The 25,065-nt window shown below is 44.5% G+C and overlaps 2 protein-coding genes across 3 annotated transcripts in view; both read left to right on the top strand.

Moving 5' to 3' along the window:
* Positions 1-1,828, top strand: part of MLKL (mixed lineage kinase domain like pseudokinase) — a 6,470-nt gene extending 4,642 nt beyond the window's left edge. For both annotated transcript variants that reach the window (XM_074913477.1, XM_074913478.1), the window contains exon 11: positions 1,031-1,828. In XM_074913477.1, coding sequence (XP_074769578.1) covers positions 1,031-1,083 — 53 coding nt within the window. In that variant the 3' untranslated portion in view covers positions 1,084-1,828. The remainder of the gene's footprint in view (positions 1-1,030) is intronic.
* On the top strand, positions 1,826-25,065 carry RFWD3 (ring finger and WD repeat domain 3). The gene is made up of 13 exons (XM_074913476.1): positions 1,826-1,863; positions 4,097-4,478; positions 5,832-6,067; positions 7,821-7,921; positions 8,022-8,219; positions 10,321-10,412; positions 12,520-12,634; positions 17,595-17,823; positions 19,021-19,171; positions 21,354-21,530; positions 22,122-22,336; positions 22,598-22,815; positions 23,423-25,065. The coding sequence occupies exons 2-13, from the start codon at positions 4,099-4,101 to the stop codon at positions 23,564-23,566; spliced, it is 2,256 nt and encodes a 751-aa protein (XP_074769577.1). The 5' UTR covers positions 1,826-1,863; positions 4,097-4,098; the 3' UTR covers positions 23,567-25,065.

Below are 25,065 nucleotides of genomic sequence, written 5' to 3'. Positions count from 1 at the left end.
CCTTATTTTCCATATGAATTTGTCTGCCTCTCTGTTTTGGATCCCTCCTTCATCTACCTTCTCATGCTAACGAGTCCCCTAGTACTAGATCTCTCTTCTGTAGCGTGATGATACAGTTAACATTTACCCATGCCATGACACTAATCACCAGGCTGTTCATTTGGCATCACATAAGAGTAAGCTTTTTTTTCTCAGACAAGTGCTGAACTGGGAGCAGGGGTGCATGGGTTAATCCCCTCTCAGGCCCTGAAGATCCCGTAAATTGGAGGAGTAGCCACCACACAGCGCAGGAACAATTCCTGCCTTGGGCTTTGAGCAGTAAATTGTAATCTTGGGAATTGCTCTGTGGCAGGGAAGATTTCAGTGTCTCTGCAGTTGGTCTGGGTCTGATCAGGTCTCCATCAGAAGACTTAGCAGAAATGGCAGGAAAAGATAGAGGAATCTGGTGTGCCTGAAGGAGCAGGGGTTCCCTCAGTTCATCTAAGGGCAGAAACCTTCCTTCCTTCAGTCTCATCTGCTCCATTCTATGGGCTCAGTTTCCACACAAGAGATGTGGAAAATGGGCATAAGAAACCACTGTGTGCTGTGCTCTCTGTGCCTCCATCACCCAACAGCAGTTCCCTCAGCAGACCCTGCTGCAGGGAATCGCCTTGGCTGAAGTGAAGACACCCAAAAAATAATCCGAGACATTGGCAAAGCCACACTGAGGATACAACCTGTCTTTATTACTCTAATCCAATGCCCAGCTGTGCCTGTGTGGTGCTGAGCTGGAAAGACATCTTCCCGCCACTGTTTCCAAGCATCTCGCCGTATACGTGGCTGCTTGTCTTTGGGCTGTACTCACCTGTGTCTGCTCAGGCCTGTCCCCTGCTAAGGGCTGCCCAGTCACACTGGCCTTAGGAGAGAGTGACTCCATGTCCCAGTTGTTATCAGAGGGAAAGCTATCTTCTCATCAAGGGGAAAAAAAAAAAAAAAAAAAGCGCCTACAACAAATGTTCCGTTTTGATTAACAGCACCTTGTGTTTTGCAGAGATTGTGGACTCGCTGGCTGACCTGCAGAAAAGCAGAAACCAAGGAAGTTAACCGCAGAAAACAGGATCGGGTGACCAAAAGCAGTTGGGTGCCTCGGAAAGCAACCCAAGGGAAAGCAGCGGGCCTTCCCCTCGCAGGCCAAAGCTCGCGGCTCGCCCCTCTTCCCCGCCTCGCAGAGACCGATCGCTCAATACCCGTGTATTTATTTCTGTATGCCCAGACATTCACCTCTCCGAGGGGCCGTGCCTGGGTTCGCTGCAGAGGCAGCTGGCGGGCGAGGGCACCCTGCCACAGACACCCCGAGACACCGCCCCGGGGACTCCAGGGGAGGCCGCAGGAACCCCAGGGGCCGGGGGAACCAGAGGGACGACACCCGGCGCCCTTCCCCCGGCCCCGGCCGCTGCCCGCGGGGCGCTGGGGCCCGGCTGCCTCCGGGCTCCCTCCCGCCGCCATGGTAACGCCCCGCCCACCTCGATCCCTGTTTGAATCCGCCGGAGCTCCCGCTCTTTTCGCCCCAGCCGCAGCTCCCCCAATGGAAATTCGCTCCCCGGAACCTGCCCCGCCCCCTACGGCTGCCGGTCGTCTGGCCGCCCAATCAGCCGGGCCTTCCCTACGACGTTCTGGCCAATCAGAGCAGGCTCTGGCTCCCCTCCCCTCGCCCCCTTCACCCCTAGTTCCGTCGGCCAGACGGACAGAACGACTGGCCAATGAGAAGGCGGGCTTGGTCCCGGCTCGCCCAATAGAAGCGGGCGCAGGATAGTGGCCAGCCAGTAGGCCGGTTGGGGGTGGGGCGGCGCGGAGCTCGAGCGGGGCGGTTGGGCCCGCTGGCAGGTGAGCGGCGGCTGGCGGGGACGGGGCCCGGGCCCGCGGCTTACCGCCCCCGCCTCTCTCCCCCCCCGGCCCGGCGGCCCCCGAGCACCGCGGGCGCGGCCGGGCCTCCACGGCCGGGCGCTGGGGAGGGGTGCGGGGTCCCGCCGCGGCCTGGGCTCTCGGGGGCCGGGCGGCGGGAGGCCTGGGTGGTGTCGGGCCCTGGCCCGGGGGGCTGCGAGGAGCCCGCGGGGAGGTCGGGGGTGGTGTCCCGAGCGCTCGGGGTGCCTGCGGCTGCCGGAGGGGAAATGTTCCCCCTCCCGCGCCGTGTGTTCGAATTTATTCGGGCTCTTAGCTCGGATAAGTGAGCCCTGTAAAAAGCCAGAAATAAACGCGTGCCTGTGGAGCGTGCTCGTCGTTTGCTTCGCGTTTTTTTTTGGTTAACTGTGGGAAAACAGGTGCCGCGGAGTCACTCCTGGAGCGGCGGAGCCGGGCCTGGCTTTGCCCGAGCAGCGCCGAGTGAGGCGGCCCTCCGCAAGGGGAAGCTTGTGCTTCAGCGTTCAGCCTGCGGGTCGGGACTGCAGAGGCTTCTGTGGCGCTGCCCTGCCCCGCACTCTGTCCTCTGAAGGCACTCCGGCCTTTCTCAGCTGGGCCCAAGAAGCTTGTTTATGGAGACCTTCCATCTGCGGGGTCTTCCAGGGAGACTCCAATAGTGAAAATATCAGTATTAACATCTCACTTTTTTCTTTTTTTTTTTTTTTTCTTAAATCCACTGGTTTAGTTAACCCACGATGGTGAATATATGCAGTATTTTGAAGTCTCACAGTTAATTTATGGGGAAAGTAAAGGGTCTGCTATGCTTACAGGTAGCAATTTTATTACAAACTAGTTTAGTGCTAAAGAAGCAGTACTTGGTCATTGAATATTATTATATCTTGACAATGTTCTGGTGGGAGGTGGCTTTTAACATCTATTTTTGACCAAACAGGCTGAATTGGTAGTTAGGATAAGAATTATAAAATTATTTGTAAGTTAGAATTTCTTAAAAAGTCTATAAAAATATCCCCCTCTACTAACTCTTTGTGTACATTTTTCTGGTTATTCTTTGTACTAAGAGCAGCCTTTACTCTGTTTGCACAACACCTGGCCTAATAACTTTTGGTGTGTGCTTTGGGCTCTTAAGTAATACTAAAGGTCTACAATTCCCAAGGCTTTTCAGGTTTTTGATTGCCTAAGTATTTTTTGAGAATGTGAATGACCTTCAGCAGCTTGCAGAATTTAATCCACACCCCCGTCTCCAAAAAAGGACTATATTTTTTTTGGTGCACCTATTTAATGAAATAATCTTGAACTTTTTTTGTGTTGTAAGACAGCTTGTAGAACAGGGTGACTGAAGTGCTCTAATTTGGTAGCTGACAGCAGCACAATAATTAGCAATGCACAGACTGTTGTCTCTGTTCTCCAAACCTAACTATTTAGGAGGGAACCTGAAATCTTTATCCCAAAGATGTTTGCAGGGCAACCATCCTTAAGTAATATATGTGAGGTTTTACTGCAGATTTCATGTTTATCTAGTCTCAGGCTGAATAGGGATCCACAAATGCTGATGCTGTAGGTAACTTGCTACCTATAACATCTCAGTTGTGGGTTCTGTTGTGATACCCTTTCTGGGTTTCCATGGTGTTGGTGAATTTAAAGTACCTGGAAGGCCTGTTGAGTGAGCTGTGGGCAAGGTTTGCAGTGATCTGTTACCGTACTGGAATTTTATCTGAAGAAACTTGAAAATAAACCCACCTCCAGAGAGCGCGGTGTGATGGACACACAACTGCATTGTGGAGCTTATTTCTGGCTCTATTTCTGGGTGTTTGTGCAGTGCTGCTCTAGAGTATTTCCAAATTCTCTTCTCCAAGATCCATATGAATTTACTGGCAAGTAAGTGATGCCAGCAAGACATCCTTAACTTTACATATTCATCCCAAGGCTTAGTTAAGTTGATTTTGCAATGTGCCTTTTGTGCTAGCTGCTGTTGAGCCAAAGACTTGGAGTCCAGGACTCTGGGAGGGTGCTCCCTGCTATACCAGCTCGCGTATGTGTATTGACTTGAGATGATTTAGCTCTGCTGCAAAAGGATAAATTTGAGTCTGAATTCCAAAGTCTGTTGTCGTCACTGACTGCTGCACCTGATTCTTGCTACCGTCAGGCTAGAAGTAAGGTGCATGCTTGCAAATAAATACTAGTTTTCTTCAAATCTTTGCAGAAATGGCTCAAGAAGAGATGGAAGTTGATCTCCAACCAGTGGCTGGTTACTCTGTAGAGAACCTCAGGATACTTCCCACAGAGCCGTCTGGTCACACAGCGCTGTCCTCCCATGCTGCAGTGCTTGATGATGGAGGAGGCAGCGTTACAGTTCTTCCCGCTGCTGATGCTGTTGGCATAATAAATGCTGGTACAAGGGAAGCAGCTGCTGAGCCTGACTTGCAGGTGGGTCCAGCTGGGGCTCTCAACAGGCTGCAAAGGCCGCAAGGAGCGTTTGATCCGTATCGGCCAGTGCCTGTGCCACAGGTCACGCAGCGTCCGCGAGTGAGGAGAGCTCGCAGGCAGCAGAGAGCTGGTGGTTCCCAGAGGACAGTCAGTGCCAGGTAAAGCAGAAATGAAGTTGGGTCTGAACTACACTCTTACCAAGTCTGGCATCGGTTTAAAACTACTTTTCTTCCTGGCTTACAGAGCCCAGCTCAGCCCGGGTTTTGGCCAAGTTCTGGGCAGCTCACATACCTTTTAAGCTCAATAATGGCACAGTGCTCTCTGATCTCTGCTGGCAGGATCTTTGCTCTTCTTGAGTGTATCTTCGTGTTTCTTAATGTTGGAAGTGGTGGTGTTGACTTCTGAGCCCTTCTATGCTTTCCATCTTGCTTGCAGAGCTTCTGCTCGCACCATTCTCTCTGCTCTGCCAGATTCCTGTCAGTGCTTCCTGCAGCAGTGCTGACTCTTTGCAGTTCCAGCCAGCATTTAGCTCTGTGGATCTTGTGCTCTGTTTTGCATTTCACCTTTGATTTGGGGATTGCCTGATTAGGTTTTCTGGTGACAATTGCTGCAGAAGCTTTCACAAACATGCCAACTAGTATTTTTCTAAAAGGTTTTTTTTGTTACCTCTGGGCAAAGAAAATAAAAATTCTGTGTTTAATACCATTTGTGATGGGTTTAAAGTGTGTTGCTCTCCAGTCAGAAAGAAATAGCCATTTCTGGTTTGTTTGGGTTTTGTCTCATTTTTGTAGCTTTTGTAAATGCTGTGGGTGAGATTATAATTAACCGGAGCATTACCTTTAAATTCAGTGAGAACAAGAACTCCTCTCCTCCCAGATGATTAAACATAACTGTACTGTTTGCCCTTGATGTGTCTGTGAAGGTCACTGGAGTTCTTGGGGCTAGAAGGCAGCCTGACAGACTTCTCTTTTGAATCAGAAGGGTGATTGAGATGATAGCTGAACTGATGGGGGGAGAGGGGAGGGTGTTTCTATCCAGGGTTGAAGTTCCAGTAGGAAAGAAGAAAGAAAAAGTAGTCCACGGAATGAAACTCTGATACAGGCCTCATGTATCTAATATTGCCAGTGGCTTTGGGAACCAGGTCTAAGTTAGGATTCTAAGTACAGGTTAGGAGTTCCTTAGGCTATTAGCAAACAAGACTTATGTCTTTGCTTTTCTTCTCTACAACCCACCACCACCCCAAAAGAAGACATCGTTGCTGTAACGAGAAGGGAGATTTTCTTTGAGCTGAGTAAAATAAATGGTCACTGTATGATAACTGCCTATTATTTGTAAAGTGGGCAATTGTATGGGATTGCTTCTCTACCAGAGAAGGTCTGTCCTGATAACTTTGATACTTTCCTATTGCAGTCAGAGCCTAGGAATTTTACTGCAAAGAAGTGTGGAGGAACATGCTGAGCCTTTAGCTTACCTGAAATAACTGGCTTTATTTCTTGCTTTTCTGGATTCAGGGCAGCATTGGACAGTTACTTTCAAGTCAGCAGGACCCAAGAGCCAACTACAGGACCAGTTCCACATCTGGAGCGCTTGCATATTGTGAGGGACAACCAGGAACACAGCTCAGATGAAACAATAGTAGTGAGCAGCTCTGACAGCAGCTCTTCTGCTGAGGAGGAGGAAGTGGTGGAGGCTGCAGCACTGCTGTTACCGTCGGCCCAGGAGACACCTCCAGCAGCTAGCTCGGGAGGTTTGTGCTATATTTGAGCTGTGTAGAGACTTGATTTCAGAAACTCATCTTGCTGTTTCAAAACTCAGTGGGGAAATCCTTTCAAGCTTCATGACAGACGGTGCTAAGAGATCATTATGCCCACAGCTGACAGGAGCAGGTTGCTACCACAAGGCTTTTTGGCAAGCAGTTCCTGAGAGTAGAAGCAGCAATGGGGGATTGCTACCATAATGTTAAATACAGTCTTTGCTGTTTGCAGGCTGTTGCTTATAAATAATCCTGGAAATGTTCAGAATAACTTCAGGCTTAGAGATTAGTATTTAGCACACTTCTGCTGTTATATATTATCAAGGAGTGTTACTGAACATTGTCACATCTCTGGAGATCAGCAGTGCTTTCAGAGAAGGATATGATTCAGTATTTTTTTAATTATTTGTGATTTCGGTCTGCTTCAATTTAGAGTTTTCATTCCTGTAACTTCTTGTGACAGTTAGCTGAGGAAGTAGAGATACTTAGGACAGTGGGCTCTTTGTCTCTTTCTTTCCTTGGCTTTTTCTGGCTTGCAATCCTTTATCTAGACTGATGTTCACAGGCTGCCACATCACTTCAGTGACATTGTTTATGGTGAACATATGCAGTTTATGTAAGAGTGACAAGTAGTTAACTTGCTAGTCAAGGTTACTGATGCCCAGAGAATATGAGAACAAGGTTATTTTTTTACTTCAGTCTCTTAAGGAATGTCCTTAGGCTTCACTCTCTGCCCTTGGTTTTGTTTTTGACTGGCTAGCCTACCTTGACACTTTTTTTGAGGGTACATAGATGAGGTGTCTTTTGAACAGATTCATTCTGCTTGCTTTGAGCTACTCTTACACGTGACAGGAGCTCAAGCTGTTCAGTGCTGTCTAATATTGTGTGAACATATGCTCTCTGTAGGGTTTTCTGGAATTCCCTTGTCTTTTTTGCTTATATAAGCCACTGGTTCCTGTTCAGCCCTGGACCACAAAGGCTGAAAACTTCATTGACATTAGCCAGGGTTAGGTGATACCTCTCTACGGGATTGAGAATACCTGCCTCGAATACTAAATGTGACTAAACTCTTTTGTTTTGTCAGGAGACTGGGGGGGAGACAGTGATTTCTGCTCCTTTTTTAATATGCTAGTGGTGGTAATCTAAACTTAGCATTTCTGTGTGCCCATGCTTCAACAGAAGGGCTAACAGAGGCCCACCAGAAAAACATATACCCCAGAAGAATTGATAGTTCGGATAACTACAAGCTGGAAAACTGCTTAAGTCAGGGTGAATGGGCAGATAGCATACGGTAAATGCTTTCTTGGTGCATGAAATATGCATGCTTAGATCCCTTGGCAAAATAACTTCTTCATATTGGGGTCTGTCTTTCTCTGGGCATAATGATGCAGGGTTCTATCCTTAAATCAGCCTAACTAGAGACCTGTACACAGATATATTTATTTCCAGCAGGACAGAAAATCCTGATAACAGTTGCTGTCTTTAAAAGACCTCTCCTTTTCCACTGAATATGCTGAAATTCTGCTGCTTTCTGTAAAAGAAATTGTAGTTTTTCAGCACTACCACGGGTGAATAGAAGGGCTTATGCACAGACTGCCTGACCTTCAGATCCAGGATGCTGATCTGAAGCTTTGTGTGTAATTTGTGCAGTTGTTGCACTGCTTGCCCTGATGCTTTCCAATCAAGTCAAGGAGAACTCCTTTCCCCACCATTATGTATCAGTTCATTTAAGCAATGCCTTCTTTAGTTTCCAGTCAGGTCCAAGCAGAGCCATCTCAAGCTTTGTCTCAAGCTTCTGCAGAACATGGAAGTCAAGAAGGTGAAGAGGCTGAAGTCCAGCAAAAACAGGTAAGATGACCTAAATGCTTTTGGAGACAGATTAAATATGGGCCGTGCTGTATTCTTCTAAAAAAAAAAAAATTGTGTTTGTGTTTATTTTTAATCCTAGAGAACTCCACTAAAGAAACTGGAACTGTCGGTTCCTGTTGCGCCGCCGGATGAGGAGGAAGGGGATACCTGTGCAATCTGCTTTGAGCAGTGGACCAACGCTGGGGACCACCGTCTCTCAGCGTTGCGGTGTGGACACCTGTTTGGTTACACCTGCATCGAGAGGTGGCTCAAGGGACAAGCAGGGAAGTGCCCCCAGGTAAAATGGACGCTTATGTCCACTGGAGAGGACTTGCTAGCGGGTAACTTGTGCTGCAGGTGTGCTCGCTGTAACTGTTACAACTGTTTGCTGCATGAAGAATCCCCTTTTGGCTGCTGTCAGCAATAACCAAAATCACCTTTATTTTGATGTAGCTAGGCCAGGAACAACTAGCACCCCTTTAAAGGGAGAATTCTGACTTGGATTTTCTCTCTGAAGTAGAACATTTGTGAGTAGCAGACTCAAAAGTTTGAGAGTTCAAGTACTAAACCTGTAATTGGTTTCAGAGCACTGCACTGTTGTCCTGGAGTGTGGGAATGGCAGACAGATTCCTAGAAGCAATTAACTAAGCATAAAGAATACGTTATTGGACAAGAAATCTGTTTGAGAACCGTTTTCAGTCAATTAATCTTCTGTTTGGAGCTTTATCTGCTTTTACAGCCTTTAAGCAGGTTGTTTTTAGGTAGCTCGAAGAGAGTGAACTGAGAAACAAGTTGCATCCTTTAATGTCTGTTTGCAAGTGGTATGCTTCCATTACTTACTCCTTTTTTCCAGAAGAGAATGTTGGCAAAAAATAGGTCAATGAGTACCTTGTAAATAGGAATCAGTTCTGCCATTTTCCGAGTTGGTGGCTGGAAGCCCAGGTTTTCTTTGGCTTTGTCATTTTGAGAGCTTCCATAGTCTTACTTGACTTGTTGAGAGGAGGCAATCCTGCACAAAGAAGCTTCCTGTTGACATGCACTGTGATTAAACCTAAAGAATCACTGTTGCCATAGCAAAGGCCCAAACCTTATTTTTCTCATCCCTGTCAATTCTGTGTAAGCTTTTCTTCACCCACTCCAGGCCCAGACAGAATTCTCAGACCTTCCCGGCATCTTTGCTCTTAGGAATTTTGTGACTGCTTTCTTCTTGAACACTAACAACTCCTAAGGGGTGCTTGCTCCCTCTTTTTCTTCCAGTGATGTACTTACTGAAAATTTCCCGGGAGAACTTGCTCTGGAGAGAACCTTGCAGCTAAATCATCTTCCCTTCATTTTCAGTCGCTGTCCTTTGCGACTGGGCATTCTCTGATTGAATAGCACAGAGTTGCTGTGCGTGGTGCTCTGTATACTAAGTGGCTTGAGTGCAAGTTACTGTGAAATTGCAGCATTCCTGATCCTGCCAGTGACAGCTGCTGGCTGCCAGGAAAGCTGTCTTAGTCACTTACTGCTCTGCAAGGCAGCTCTTTACAAAGGGAGGGGAGGTTGTCTGATCTGAAACTGTTGCCCATGATATCTTCATGCTACTAAATAATAGAGAAGTCTGCATTTTAAGTGCACATAGTAATTTAATGTTCAGCAGAGGTTACTTGATTTGAGTATTCACTGCCTCTTTTCTGATCAGCAGAGTATATTTGCAAAACAGTGAGCTTGCAGATGCTATAATTTCTTCCAAGTTCCAACTCAGGGGGAGGTATTATCCCTTCTTTTTAAGGTGAATCTAACAGCCAGATGCACAAAATTATTGAAATATCTGACTCTCTGTGTGTTGCTGAAATCAGTGGGACGTCAGTGTTTCATACTGACACTGGAGTGCTTTTATGGATTTGAGCCTATAGGATTTGATTAAAGGAATATAGAATGTCAGTAACAGAGTTGGGCGTATGCTCAGGGGTTCCAAGATCATTGTCTGTTAGCCAAGCAGCCAGTTTTGATAATAAGGGTTGGGCTGGTGTTTTCTTTTAGATCTTTTTTCCCCTCTTTGTCTGAATTTTTTTTTTTTTGTCCCTGGAACTTACCTGACCATGCTGTGTCACTGGTGCTTTAGAAGAATAAATTTAGTGGGAAACAAGGAGATGCACTATTAAAGTTGCAGTAGGATACATGACCTAAACTGTTGTCGCCCCAATTAGAGCTCTGGTGTCTATATGAGGGAGCGTCTTGCAAACGTGCTGTGTTAATGTTTGTGGTTTTGTGGATTTGTTTTCAAGTAGACAACCCCTCCCTTCAAACCTATTGGGATTTTTCAGAATAATACCTAGCAGCTTGTAGGGGTGCATAGTTTTTTATTTTGAGAGATATTTAAATGCTTGTAGATGAACCAAACTTGTCTTTTATTTCAGTGTAATAAGAAAGCAAAACGTTCTGACATTGTGATCCTGTACGCTCGCACTCTGAAAGCGCTGGATACCAGTGAACAGGAGCACATGAAAAGGTACAGAGTCTCCACACAGAGCTACGACCTCTCTGATTGCATTCCACTGAAAGCTGCAGTCTGGCTTCCACCTCATGCTTTAATTGCCTGTATTGTCTAAAGCAATTTGTGCATTCTCTTGGGGATTATCACGAGTGTGAGTGGCTTAACAAACCAAGGCCTTGCTGGGTTGCATGTGTCTTACCTGTGAGAAGAATTTTCTTTTGGAACAGAATTCTTGAGTTTGTGCTTTGTGGCACTGAAGTAGCTGTATCCTGAAATGTCATCACGGGAGAACATGCAGAGTTGTTGCCAGAAAGCCCTATATTGCTAATTCATCATTATATGAGAAAAGTGAGACATAGTTAGAAATGCAAGGGGGGTGAATAGCTGACCTTTTCTGCCATCTTTTCTGCATGCATTAAACAGAGTAATCTCTCATATGAATCACTTTCCATCGTGCTTTGTCAAACTCTTCATGTAGCTTTACTTATAAAAGGTCAGCAAGCATTACTATGACTCTACTTCCCTCTCCAATGTAAAGGTAGACATTTTGTTGAAAAAAAAGGAGAAGCGGGTATGAAAATGGGGACTAATTTCGGTAAGATGTTGTCACAGATATTATTCTGAAATTAAAAGACTGCAGATATCTGAGTTCTCCCGAATGTTGTAGTGAATAGAATTTAATTGGGGTCATCTTCACATATCTCCAACTATACTGCTGTTCTTTCAGTGCAGTCTTTCAATAGAAGCCCTGCTATCCTGGTAATTATTAATCAGAAATGATTGAGGAGTAACTGTCAGGAAGGGAAAATATCTCTTCTGTCCAGATTGCCACTTCCCGATGGTGTTTGAACTGTACCTTTAGGAGGGTCACGCTTCTTTTACTGGTTTGACACTGCAAAACAAATGATGAATGGTATTTTTTTTCAAAAGCACAGAAGGCATTTGGGTGTTTAAATCTTGTTATCTCTCACTGCTGCTTGTGTCTCAGAATCTCACTGCAGCCCTTCCCCAATTGCCCTACACCTCCTCTGCCTCCTGTTTTTCTTGGGAGGCAGACAGCAATGACTGCCTGTCAGTCCCGTGAAGTTGCTGGCAGCAACTGCTTTGTGGCACATGGCCACAAGTGGAGGACAAATGTGAACACCGATGCAGGCATCAATATTATCTGCACATAGCCTTGAATTAGGTGTAAGATCATGGGTTTTGTTCTTCGCCTTCAGGCACTGGGTACTTGCATAAAGGATGTGTTTGCTATGGTTAAATACAGCATTTCACCTGTTTCTTCTGCAGAAAAAAAAAATTGCATGAAAAAGCTGAAGTGAAATGACAGTGCATTGTGAACATGCAAGGCTAGGTCTGTATATTTAGAAGGTACTTAGGCAAGCTACATCTTCCTGCACATGAACTTCTGAAATAACTGGAATATTGCAGCTTTTGAAGTGCAGAATGCGATGGTCAATATTATAGACCAAATGTACAGATAATTTTAAGGAATACTGGTGTTTCTTCCCCCTCTAACTATTCCTTCATACATAAAGCCTATATGAAAGAAAACTTGAAGTATGTTATCAAAACTGCTGCTGCTAAATGATGTGCACTTTTAGGTTAAAGGTGGGGTATGGCTTCTATATGGCAGTCACAGAGAACTTACCTCTATCTGTGTATTTCTGATACAGCTGTATTTTCCTGAAAGACAAAATTAGATATGGGTAGTAATAACAAGCTTGAAGATCCTGCTGTGCTATGACTTGCTGTGTTGCTGACATGGTATATTACATGGACATTGATGGCAGAGAATTTGCTAAACTGTTTCTGTAGGGGAAAAAAAAAAGTGATTTCTCTTTCACTCTTCTCTACAAAATTAGTACATTTGGAGAGGGTGAGGAGAAAGGCTGTTGTTTCTATGGAACAATACTTGAGTGAGTCATTTGGTACGATTGCATAACTGAGAACATCTTGAGGTAAATGTACTGGATGAGTGTGGTACCAGATTTTCTGTAACTTACGAATTTACAGGATTGAATTGAACAGGACTTGAGTTGGGGTGAAGTCTGAAGGTAGGAATTGACAGCCCGGAGAAGCATCCTAGTCCTAAGGATTGCTTTTTCTCTTGTTCCTTCAGCTCTTTAGAAAAGGAGCAAATGTTACGGAGACAGGCAGAGCTGGAATCTGCACAGAGCCGTCTCCAGTTGCAGGTTTTGACAGATGAATGCAGCAAACTCCGCAAACAAGTTCAGGTGAGTCTCATGCTACTAATACAAAGAGGATTCCCTTTCTCTTCAACCTGTGTTTTATGTGTTTCCTTAGAGGAGAGAAAGTAGGCTTCCAGCTTTAATAAGCAAGATTTAGTAAACAACTGGTGAATCATCAGGAATATCCTAAACATCCCAGGCTGGCATATTCATGTATACTACATAACACTGACTTTTTTTTTTTTTTTTTTTTTTTGTGCTTCTAAGACTTAAGCAAAGTTGCAAGTGCAGTTTAGCAGTAGAGTTTTTTTGCTGCTGTTGCAGATTCCTCCTCAGGTTTTGTGGTGACTGGAAAGGCCTCGTAGTACACACCAAACTTATTCTCCCCATCTTTCTCTCAGCTGCATCAAAATAAGTTTTGAAAATGCCTACAGTAAACCTATAATGGGACCTGTTATCACTAGTTAGTCAAGAGCCTTTGAGAAGTAATTTATGAAGAGGTATGGCTATTTGCAAAAACAAAAGGAAACAACAAAAAAAGCCTAATTTTTTTGTGAAGGTCAGTCAGCGTTCTCCTTAAGCACCTACTGGTACCATGAGACCTGGCCTGTCAGTAGGGTAGGCTGAACAGCTGCTGAGAGGCACCTCTGTCCCCTTAGAATGCAAATTACTGAAAATTAATGACCGGTTGCTAAATGATTTCTTCCTTTCTGGCTTATGCAATACTGTGATATTTTGTAACCTATCACAGCTGCTTTTGCAGGATTCCTGTAAATTGTGGACTCGGTGCTCTCAACTGTGAATTATCTGGCACGTTCCACCAGTGCTAGGTTTTCCAAGAGCCTGTTTCATAGCCAGTTTGCTACTTTTTTGTTGCATGAAGTAGATAATATCTAATCTCTTGCTGTCTAGCAACTCACTTGATTTTATGCTTTTTCTCTACTCTTGGATTTTTTTTTTATAGCCTTGGCTATTCATGTCTGTAAATTAAGCAACATCCTCTTTGTTGAAATCTTCCTGTGTGACGTAAGATAAGGCTTTATAAATTGCTTGCCTAAATTCCTACATGAAGCTGTATGCTTATTGGAGCTAATAGAAAATTGGTCCACTTCAAACTCTGGCTTAAGAAAAATGTGAATAAGATAAAACTGCAGGTCCATAATGTCTTCCTGCAATTTTTTTTGGTGTTAAATGATAGAGTACCCAGCCTAACTGAATTGAAGTTGCATGTGTTAAAGATTAAGTACCCTGTGTTCTTTCAGCTCTGGTTCACTATTTATATTGCATTCATCACTGTCCTGTAGTGGTTAATGTGAATGCTGGAAGCAATTTTAAGGTGGTTGTTTATACTGTGACTAAACGGAAAGTAAAACAATTTGCTGGGGAGCAGAAAATGAGCAGGAAGTCTGGAATAAGTCTCTAAAGTTGTTTGATTATATTTGGAGCGTATGTCTAACGAGTTCCTCGTCTTATGAGAGAGGTCATCTAGTAAAGCAATTGCTTGCATAGAATGGTTTAGGTTGGAAGGGACCCCTGGAGGTTTCTAGCCCAACTCTAGTTGGGTAACTTCAGCGTTGGGCTGGGTTGCTCAGGGCGCTGTCATGTCAGGCATTGAGTGTACGCAACCAGATCACACATCCTGTCTGGACATCCCATTGTTTGAGCATCCTTACTGAGAAATTGGGGTGTTTTTTCCTAACCTCTAAGTTGAACTTGAAGATGTAACAAGGCAGTCTGTTGCCCTGGTCCTTTCAGCAGGCGGTGTTACTGATGGTGTAAGAAAACAGTATGTTTAACTGGGGTATAAAGCTGTAAGTCAATACAGAAACCAAAGTGCTTTGGGATTACAAAAGAAATGTATGTAATGTCCGTACACACAGAGGGATGGTTGGTATGGCAAAGTTCAGTTGCACAGAACTTTATTGGAATAGTTTTGATGTTCATTGGTTGCGTACAAACCTTAGTGTCTGAAGTTTTAGGAAAGCAAATGCCATCGGTTCCCCCCAGAAGTCATTGTGTGAATCATTTTTTGTTGCTAACAGCCTTGAGAGCTGTGCCTCATCAGCAGTCACTAATTATGACCTGGTTTTAGGTTTGTATACGTTTTTCCCTGCCCTTGTCCATTAACAGTATTGTGCGTTGTACTTTTATTGAAGTATTTAGAATGATTGAGGCTAGAAAAGGGATGTTTTCTAAGTCTTTAGCTATATGAAAATACGTGGGGAAAGGAACTTGAAGTTGAGGGGAGAGAGGGTAGGTAGTTAACTGAAACTCTGGAAGAAAGCTCTAAACTGTTGTTTCTATTTGCAAACCTGCTGTGTGTGCTATGCTGAGCTATATGGTGTGCACTGCATGGCAGGTTCAGACTTGCATTTTGGAAGCCTAGGGAATCAGATGGGAGCTATTGCGGTACACCTCCTGAATCTGCCAAAATTTTCAGTGTAAGTTAGCTTCATTTCTGCAAGTGGGAAACAGTATCTCTGTTTGCGTATGGAGCAGTAAAAGGAGGTCTGGCAGGGAAATGGCAGGAGATTGCATGCTGCTGTGGAGAAGAAAGCAAGTGTAATTGTGAGCCTTGCAAAGGTCAGTTTATATTGCTTGATGTATTGGAAAAGCTTTTTTAAATATGATTTTCAGAGCATCCAAAAAGAATTGGGTGGCAAATTATCAATTAAAATTTGTGAACCTAATACCTTTAGAAAAATTTTAGGCTAATGGTTTTATGACATAAAAATCTTTCATCTTTGATCACCTCCAGTTGATGTCTGGGGAAGATCTACAAGAAGTAAAAGATGATATTTCATTCAGCTGTTACTTATAGTGAAGCCAATTAAAAATGCTCTGTGACCCTTTGAATTTGAACCTGAACCTGGAAGGTGGAATGCCTGTAGTGTACTGCACCACAGCTCGAGGTTGTACCCTCCTCTGTGTTTCTCTGTTAAAGCAGGGTTGGGGCAGTGTGGTGCAAGCCAGCAGGCATGGCTTCTGTGAGAGGTCTGTGGGGGCACAGCCGGAGAGGGACAGTCATCTGATAACTGCCTTTGTCTTTAAAGCTTCATACCGGCTATTAAGACTGTAACCTAATACTCAAAAGAAAAGTGTTCTGAATTTCTTGTAGTTGGTGGTTTTCCTTTCGTATTCATTGCGCTCTCCTGCTTCTACTTATCATGCATGCTCCTCGGGAAGACTTCTGCTTTATATCCCCTTCTTTCCTCAACCTGCGTTACTGTGTTCATTCACCGCTGCAATGGTAAGCTGAAATCTAGGAGGTGGACACGAGTGTGCTCTCGAGGCCCTTAGTTAACACCAGGCATAGGGAAAACTTTGCAAAGCATCTTGAAGGAAAGTATAGGCTTACATTTATCAGAAGAGAGTGTTCTTTTGAGCACAATTAGTGGAATTTGTTCTGCAGAGTAACATTTTTAATCCCCGTGGTAATGTGTCTCCAGTAAGACTTCCTGATTCTGCTGAGTTCGTCCATTGTGTTTAAATGTAAACATGGAACTAATAGTTCTTTGCTTTTAATTGTCTGGTTTCCTTTTTAATAACTTGTGTAAAAGTTGTATGTTGAGTGCAGGTGACAAGGAGAGTTTTGTAAACTCCCCAGAGCAACAAATAACTTTAATCTTTTCTGATCCTCAGTGGTGGTAATATCCTCCTGCCTTTTAGAAATTAGTTTATTAAACTTTTGATTAAAAGTCACTTTTTTCTAAGTTATCTGTGTTTTCACTGGCTACTTTAAGCCCAACGCTATAGCTTCCATCATAAGAATCCTGGCAACCCTCACACCTGTCTCCCCAGGTTGTTTCGTCTTTGCATGATCTAATGGGATCATCTTGAGTTTTCAGCTTCAATTCTTTTATTTCCTTGGGGAATTTGCAATGCACTTGATGCAAAACACATCAGACCTCTGTAAAATATCAGAATTGCTCTCCTCTTGAGCAGTTTCCAAACATTATAGGTCTTGATGATAACTATTAATGTAGAGCTTGATCTTTGATCTTATGTCTTTGGGAACTGCTGCCTGCCTTAGACAGCATTTAAGTGGTAGTGGCTGGTTCAGTACTGAAGCTAGCTTGCAGTCTGCTAATATATTCATAATATCACTCTTATGGTCCTTAATTGTTTAAAAATTACATAGTATTTGAAGCATATCTTGCTCAGATAACAGAAAGCAAGTAGCAATTTTCTTAATATGTACATTCCCTCTAATATCCCTGGGGTTCTGTACTATCTGGTTTTGCCCTTGGATTGCAATAAGGTGGTCAACGTGCTTTTTTGAGGGACATTTTTAGTTGACTCACAATATGTCAGTGCCACTACTTGCATACCCACCTCACCCCTGACAATCTCTGTGGAAAGAGGAATTCTAGGAGTACGTTGCTGCTGATGGAAGCTGCCTTTGGCCATGTCTCTGCTGAGCATCCACGAGCATTCATCAGCTGAGGTGGAGGAAGAGGGGGGAGGACGTGGTGGAAAACAGGGCTGGAGCTCTTGAGAGTTGTGTTGTTCCTGGAATTTGCTGCCTAGGATTTACAAGAACAGGGTCATCTTCATTAAATAGACTGACTTGTTTCCTGCAACACCCTTTATGTTAAAACTTGGGCTTTTATTTTTTTATGGGGCATTCTGAAAATTCTGGAAAATGGTTTTAATTGACTTTCTCTTGTGGTTTAGCTGCATGTAATACTTGGCAGTTCATTCTCTTCTAAACAGCATTGATCTGGTAATAATTGTTACTGGCTTTTATGTGTTGCCCAAGAGTCCTCTTTCACAGGGTCTAATACATACAGTAACAGACTTTGAGTACGCTATGCCAGAACTTGCATAGCATTTGAATGCTTCTGTTGCTCACTGTCATACAGCATTTCAGGAACAGCGTGGAAATGGGACCATATTTTCCCTCTTTATCTGAGAACAAGTACAGTTGGAGCATTTGGAACAGATTGCATGGAAGGTTACATCACAGTGACGCATTAAAGCTCTTTAGGTTTTTTCTTTGCAGGAGCTGAAGGCTCTGGTGGCCCAGCACAATGTGAGTGCTTCTCAGCAACCTGGCAGCTCCCGCACCTGCCCCCCAGGCAGTCTCCCCTCCAGCCAAAGCCAGCGCAAGTACCACTTGGAAAAGGTTTTTGTGGTGTCTCAGACTGGGAACTGCAGAGTAATGGCATACTGTGACTCGCTGAGTTGTCTCGTGGTATCACAGCCTTCTCCACAGTCTACTTTTATTCCTGGTAATTAAGCAAGTCAAGATTTGGGGGTTCATAGGTGATGGTAAAATGTATTTTCTGCTTGCTCCCTGCTCCCCCCTTCTCTGCTTGACCTCTGCATGTGCCTTGTAAACTGGGAATACTCGTAAGACTCCCTGCAGTTCATCTGGCCCCTGCACTGGTTGCTTCTGCTTAGCGAGGTACCTTCTTTCCCCTGTCACTTCTATGGCAGAATTCTAGCAGAGGGTCTCCGGCTCTTCTGCTGAAGTGCCACATCCACAAGAAGAGGTGTGTCTGGTACTCCTTGCAAAGGTGAGTCTTCTGAAATAACAAGGGGCCAGCACACTGGGGGCCTGCAGAGAAGCTTCCAGTGCTTGAGTGAGAAATATTACCCCAAACTGCAGGTGGATTGATCCACGTGCTGCTGATTTGTCAATACTCTTTAAAAAAAAAAAAATCAGGGGGGTGGGCAAAAAAACCTTTGAATATGACTGATAGGAGCACTGTTTCTCAGTGAGGAAATAGGAAGCCAAGCAGTCATGGGCAGCCTTGTTTTTGTCTCACTGTTAGGGGCAGGGGCAAGTGACCTGACATTTGGACCAGCACCAACTTGCTTTTTCAATGAAATAGATGTAGCATAAGGAGTCTGAGAGAGTTTATTTGCAAAGTACTTCAATGCCAGCTGAATGATGAAGCTTACTTTATTTGGTTAATGGTTTTGAGATTAATATGCCTTATCTAGGCATAACAAAATTGTTTTCTGCATTCCACTGACCTTATTTTTCTGGCTTTTGGAGCCAGGGAATGAATCTCTGAATGGAGGCTTTGTGGTAATTCTTGTAGCACACAGGCTAAGTTCACCTGTAACCATTCTTTGCAATGACACTTGTTCTCTTAAATAGCCATGTAATCCTACTGTGTGTGTTTTTATCTAGGCAAGAATGTCTTTGAAGAAACTGGCTGAAGAGCAGCAGGCTCTTGTAACAAGAATTGTAACACTGATACTGAGTTTGCTCTTTCTGGCTGGGATCCTTAAGGATTTAGGCCTGTTGCCTTTTGAACTAAAGAATGATTTGTGGCAGTTCTTCTCCAGAACAGCAAATAACTTTTACATGTTCACCCCACCACAGGCTTCAGAACAGACGTAGTTCTGGCATTGAATTCCTGGTTCTACACATATGCTGCTTTGTGATAACCTGCTTTATCCTTACTCTGTGACAGGTTGTGGTGTTAAGATGATGAGTGTGGCCAACCTGAAGAGCAGTCAGTACATTCCCATCCATAGTAAACAGATTCGGGGACTGGCTTTTGGCAGCCGAGCAGACGGCTTGCTGCTCTCTGCTGCTCTGGACAACACTCTCAAACTTACCAGGTGAGCCCTGTCCCAGCAGAGTTTTGCTTATGTGCAAGAGAGTGGATTGGATTTTTTTCTGTCTTGCTAGAAATGTCTTGCAGCAACTGCTATTCTGCTTTCTAAAGTATGTTGCTAAAATGAGATCAGGTGTATTCTCCCTGCGTGAGGGAACTAAAAGAGGGAAAGACTTGTTCATGCTTTTGGATCTTTTAGGTGGAGGTGTTACGGAGCCAGCTGTCTGTGATGCTTTTCCCAGTGGAAAACAAGGAACTCAACACAGATTGGCCAAGTTGTCTTGAGAACAAACATAGCTTAATGTATAGATGTGAAATTTACTGTTCACTTAGTTTTCTGTTACTGCAGGGAAGTGTGAAGCATGGAAACTTGTATGGCATAAAACAGAAATGAGGGGGTTTAGGTTGGGTGCTTTCTTCCCTGAGCTAACCCTTCCATAGGCTTCTCTGACTTTAAACTTCTTGCAGAGCATGGGGTTCATCTGGGACACAGAAGGCGTAGACAGCACTGTTGAGCTCATGCTAGAGGAGCATGGGTTCTCTAGAGCTAGCAGAGGCTTAAAGCAGCAGGTTGGAGACTAATTATGCAGAAGCTGAGAGAAAAATGTGTCCAGTCCTGTTAGAATTTACAGCCTATGACTGTTTTCTTGCTACTCTGCTGCTCTTCAATCCTAAACTTAAGCTGCTTCAGAATTTTGGCTGATTGATTCTTACTGAGTTCTATTAACATCTTTACGCACATCTGTCTGTCAGTATAGGGTTAGGCAGGGTATGTGCCTGTTATGACTGATTAGTCCCAATTCTTTCCCATGAGCAAAGCAATGAAGAGAACTTAATCCTGCAACAAAAACGTAAAGAATGTTGCTTTCTTCTTACCATGTTGAAATGTTTGCTAGACTAGTTAAAAGTAAACAAAACTGTGTCTCCTATGCTAAAGTCAGCATGTCAGATTTCTAACTGATGAGGTTGGTATTCTTTTCCTGGTTTAATCTGAAGAGTGGCTTCTCATTGCAGTATCTCCTTAGACGTTTGACTCCCCTATCTGCCTCCCACTGCCTTTTCTGCATCGGAACTTGTGAACCTCTTGCTGTTGTGCTTGATCCCAGAATGTCCTGGGGTTAAGTGCTTGCTTTAGCAGCATCCTTGTACTTCTTTCAGTCTCCCTCTGAAATAGAAGTTCTCCTCTGGTCATCTTTCTTCTCTACTTACGATTTCATAGTCAACCTACCAAAAGGAATTGTGCTAGATGTCCTTAAGTCTCCTGTTCTGGCTTGCAGGAGTTTAAAATAGCACCATGACTTTGGGTTTTTTTCCTGTTGTTTTGAACTAGTCGCTGTTCTGATATCAAACTCCCTGTTTCCCCAGCCAGATTCGTCTTTGTGGTTGTTCCCCTTGTACTTACCTGGGAGCAATGACTTGCTTCTCTGGAGTTCTGAGCATAATCACCTCCCCTGGGGAGAAACCCATGTGTTTCAAAGGATGTCCAGAGTGACTTTGACATGTGCTGTCTTCTATCTCGCACTGTTCTTAATGTGCCAAGCTTCTGCTGACAGCACTGTCCACTGCAAGTATGTTCTATCGGACACCAACTTTATCTGCTATTCTGGGTTGTGCCCCTCTGTACTCCCCTCTTCTTCCTTCCACAAATTGTTTCTAAAAAATTAACACTTAATTGTCTTTACCCTGCTCACTGTCCCACTCTTGCTTAAACTGGATTCTTTTGAGGCATAAGCACTGTTACTCTTGGGGGGGGGGGGGGGGTGGGAAGAAAAAAGAGAGAGAGAAATGTAATCTGAAGAGATGTGATCTCAGGAATACGTGGTATTACGGGATTACACTATAGTCGCTTCTCCTAACTGTTTCCAGAAAAGTAACTTAGCTTTCTCTTTCCAGTAAGGCAGCTGAGACCCTGCTCTGGCAGTTCCTTTCCCAGTCTCCAAAAATGAATCTGGAAAAAGAAGTGTTGGTCTAGAAGAATTATAAATCACTTGACAATATCTGAGTGATGATTCTGTCTAGATTTTCCAGATTCGTGTCTTGAATAAAGGAGGAGTTAATTCAGAATTCACTTGAGAGAAAGGCATTTGTCTAAAGACTTTTAAAAGCTATGTTTACTTACCTTAATTATGCTATTTTGTCATCAGTAGATGTTTGCAATGGGCCAACACTTTGCTCTTCTTCTGCAGCTTGGCAACAAACACTGTGGTGCAGACATACAATGCTGGCCGTCCTGTCTGGAGCTGCTGCTGGTGCCTCGATGATGCAAACTACATCTATGCTGGATTAGTCAATGGCTCCATCATGATATATGATTTGAGAGACACCAACTCTCATGTCCAGGAACTAGTCCCTCAGAAGTCCAAGTACAGAATAAGGACTTTTCATTCCTTTCAACTTCACCAATATACTTAAACTAAACATAGCTTCTTTCATAAATCACACAGCAATTATAACAGTTTAAATTGTTTTATGTGAATCTCTTGTTCAGATGTTCAAATTTAGCACAGATGTGAGAAGCCTTTCATAAGGTTGCATGATACATGTATAACTTAGTACGAGTGCTTGGCACCTGTAGCTTTTCAAGGCACACAGTGGTCAAAAAAGGACTCACCAGTCAGTGCTGCCTAAGCAGGAGAAATGAATTTGTTTTGGAGTTGGGTTTAGTATTTAATTCAGAAAGAACAAATTAGAAAGAGATGTGAGATGCTGGTACTTCCATCTCTTATATTCAGGGAATCAAATGCTGATTTACACTCCTTTAAAACATGAGGCTCAGTAGTTAAGTTGAGTTTGTCAATAAGAAATTCATTGGGGTTCCTTGCTTGAAGGACCATTTTGTAGCCTGCTTAGGCTCTTTCTTTGCAATGTGGTGGGAGAGAGGAGCTCTGAAGTGGTGAGGCAGAATGCCAACGTGGTTGCAGCTGGCAGCACTGACTTACCAGTCCCACTTGCAGGTGCCCCATGGTATCACTGTCCTATCTGCCCCGGATGGCCTCAGCCTCACTGCCTCACGGTGGAATATTAGCTGGGACCTTGGAAGGAGCCTGTTTTTGGGAACAGAAAGCTGGCAACTCCTACCGGCCTCATCACCTGCCACTGGAACCTGGAGGATGCATCGATATTCAAACGGAGATCAGCACACGGCACTGCCTTGCGACATACAGGCCTAGTACGTAATGGCACGTGTCTGCAATGCGCTTTTCGTCACTGCTCTGGCCTGCTGCTCATTGAGTTCAGGAGCAGCTTTGGTGCCGAGGGTACAGCAGAAATGTAGTAGCTGCCCTAGCTGGAGCAATGAGCATCTGCACATAGATAAGAATTGCGTGAGGGCAAAAGGAGGCAGCTGCAAGGTGGTGTTGCTTGTATTCCTACAGTTAAAACTTGTCTGCAATTCAGTTTTCCCAAGGTTATCTTTTTATTTCTGCCACAGGTAAAAATAACCCATGCGTACGTTGTGTGATGATGGAACTGACTTGCAGCCCACTGACAGAGGCCTCGGAAGACGTGGTGTGTTCTTCTAACCCGGTTCAGACTTTCAGTGCTGGGCCCACCTGCAAGTTGCTGACCAAGAACGCCATTTTTCAGAGCCCAGAGGAGGATGGCAGCATCTTTGTGTGTGCCGGTGATGAGGCGTCTAATTCAGCCCTGGTATCTATGTTGCTCTTCAGTGTGGTGGAGGGTTTTATTGCACTTCTTAGGAGAGAAGCCTTATCAGTCACAGCATCGGTGTGTTTTGGTCTTGTCATGCACCTTACTCTGTGCAGGCTGGACTGTTGTACTTGCTGTAGCTGGTGTAACTCTCTGATGGCATGGGACACTCATTATCAGCCAAGGTCCACATCCATTGAAAGGAATGTAGACAGCGAGCCCCAATTGTCCACCAGAGGAATGCAGTTGGGCATGCTGGTGCAACTGGGCACTGTGAGTGGTGTAACAGGCTTGGCCGGATAGCTGAGGTGGTATGTGCTGTGAGAGAGGGTGCAGGCTCTTTGGGACTGACAGGGACGCTGAGGGGAAGGGCTGCCCTTTATGTGAAAAAGCAGCTTGACTGCAGGGGATGGGCTGTGTGAGTCAGGGTCAGAGGAGAGGGCAGTCTGGGCAACATCGTGTTCAAGTCTGTTGAGATCATCCAAGCAGGGTACAAAAGTAGAGAAAGAGTCCTGTAAGTAACTTGAAAGTCTTTCCTCTAGAGAGAGGAATCTGTTCTGGATGGGAGGGGGGATTCCTGCAGCCTTTGACCCTCTCTGTCCCACAGCTCTGGGATGCTGGCAGTGGCTCCTTGCTGCAGAAGCTGCAGGCTGACCTGCCTGTGCTGGATATCTGCCCCCTGGAAGTGAACCAAACCCACCTCCTGGCTACTCTGACTGAGAAGGCGGTGAAGATCTACAGGTGGCAGTGAGAGTGGTCCCTACGCCTGCCAGAGGTTTTCCAAACGTGCTGCTGATCAACCCTGCACAACTGCTCAGTCCCAGGCTCTGCTGTCCTGCACATGCTGCTTACAGGAGACGGGAACCGCTGCAGCACCTTTCTGGCAGTAGGCAGGAACTGCAATGTGCTGGTGCCTGGAGCAATTCCCTTCTTCCTTCATCTTCCTTTTTATGTCTACCCTTATTTCTTCTTAGGTCAATTTTCTTCAGTCAGACTCCGCAAGTTGCCTCAGCACAGCAGTAATTCTTGGACTGTCTCCAGCGTGTGTTGCTGCACTCTTTTCCAGTGTGAATACAGCACAGGGACTTGCAAATCTCTTCTACAAATCAACAAAATAAGAAGAACTTGAAGACCTGAGACTCCCACCACACTTTCTTGTGGAGTCCTGGTGTGATTACTGGGTGATAAAAAGGTGGCAATATTGGCATCTTGCTAGCGTGGCTGATACTCAGTGTAAAGGCAGGCTCACTGCTTTAGAGAACATACTCTCGTGTTCTTTTGAAGGTCTAGGGTCAGTTGGCAGTTATTGCCTGATGAGGACAGACCCTGTTTTGTACTCATGGAGAGCACAGGCTTGGAAAATCTATATACTTTGCACTGTAATTCATTAATCTCTGCTCCCATTTCCTTCTCCTCTCTTTCCTGCTTCACTCACAAGCAAACTTGGACAGTTTGATTGTGGAAGATGAAACACTAGAAGTACAGGTAAAGAGGAGGAGATGTACTATTGGCTGCTGAAGGCTGTGTTGTCCTTAAAGACAGCAGTGTACTGAGACAGTACCTTGGAAAGGAATGCTGGTTGCTGTTTTTCAGTTGGGGGTTTTTTTTGTTGTTGGTTTTTGTTTTTTCCTCCCTTTGAGGAACTGGTGGAGACTCAGGGATTTCATCAGATTGCTTTCACTGACCTTTTGCCTTCCTTAAATCATAGTTAGCAGTTCACTGGCAGGTCACAGGCAGCTTCCGGTTGTATTTGTGTGCAGGTGTGCTGCAGACTTGTTGGTTTACATAAATCTGAACCCATGGCATGGGATCACAGGCAGGAGATGTGTTGATGGCCAGGTACAGTGGGCTCTTGGCACCCTTACCATAAATATGCTGCGGGGTATGAGAATGTTTATCTCCAGGTCAGATCGTGGAAGAGGACTTACGTTTCACTTTGTTTAACGAAAACAAACTTGCAAGGATGTTGGAAGCTGCAAGACAAGTTCCCTGTGCTGGAAACTTATCCCTCGGCACACCTCTGTCTCTGGCTGTGGTAAGCAGCATCTTTTCTGTTTGGATTGTGTGTGCCACCACTTAAATTGCCAGAACAGTTTTATTTTCTGAAGTCTGAGGCTTGCACAGTGTGATCCTGTTTGTCTTCCCTCTTAAACAGAGATCTTCTCAATCTCATTTTTAACTTTATATTTTTCTGTATAGTATTTTGTTCCTATATTTTTATATACTGTACAAATAAAGTCTTCATAGTTT

The sequence above is a fragment of the Athene noctua genome, chromosome 9 (genome assembly GCF_965140245.1).
Source record: "Athene noctua chromosome 9, bAthNoc1.hap1.1, whole genome shotgun sequence".
Lineage (NCBI taxonomy): Eukaryota > Metazoa > Chordata > Aves > Strigiformes > Strigidae > Athene > Athene noctua.
Note: the sequence above shows the minus strand (reverse complement) of the source record. Positions and strands in the feature narration are given on the sequence as shown.

Excerpts from the sequence above, each read along its gene's own strand:
- RFWD3 (XM_074913476.1), top strand. The coding sequence starts at position 4,099 with ATGGCTCAAGAAGAGATGGAAGTTGATCTCCAACCAGTGGCTGGTTAC. Across the intron at positions 4,479-5,831 it reads CAGAGGACAGTCAGTGCCAG|GGCAGCATTGGACAGTTACT; the intron begins GTAAAGCAGAAA and ends TTCTGGATTCAG. Across the intron at positions 6,068-7,820 it reads TCCAGCAGCTAGCTCGGGAG|TTTCCAGTCAGGTCCAAGCA; the intron begins GTTTGTGCTATA and ends TGCCTTCTTTAG.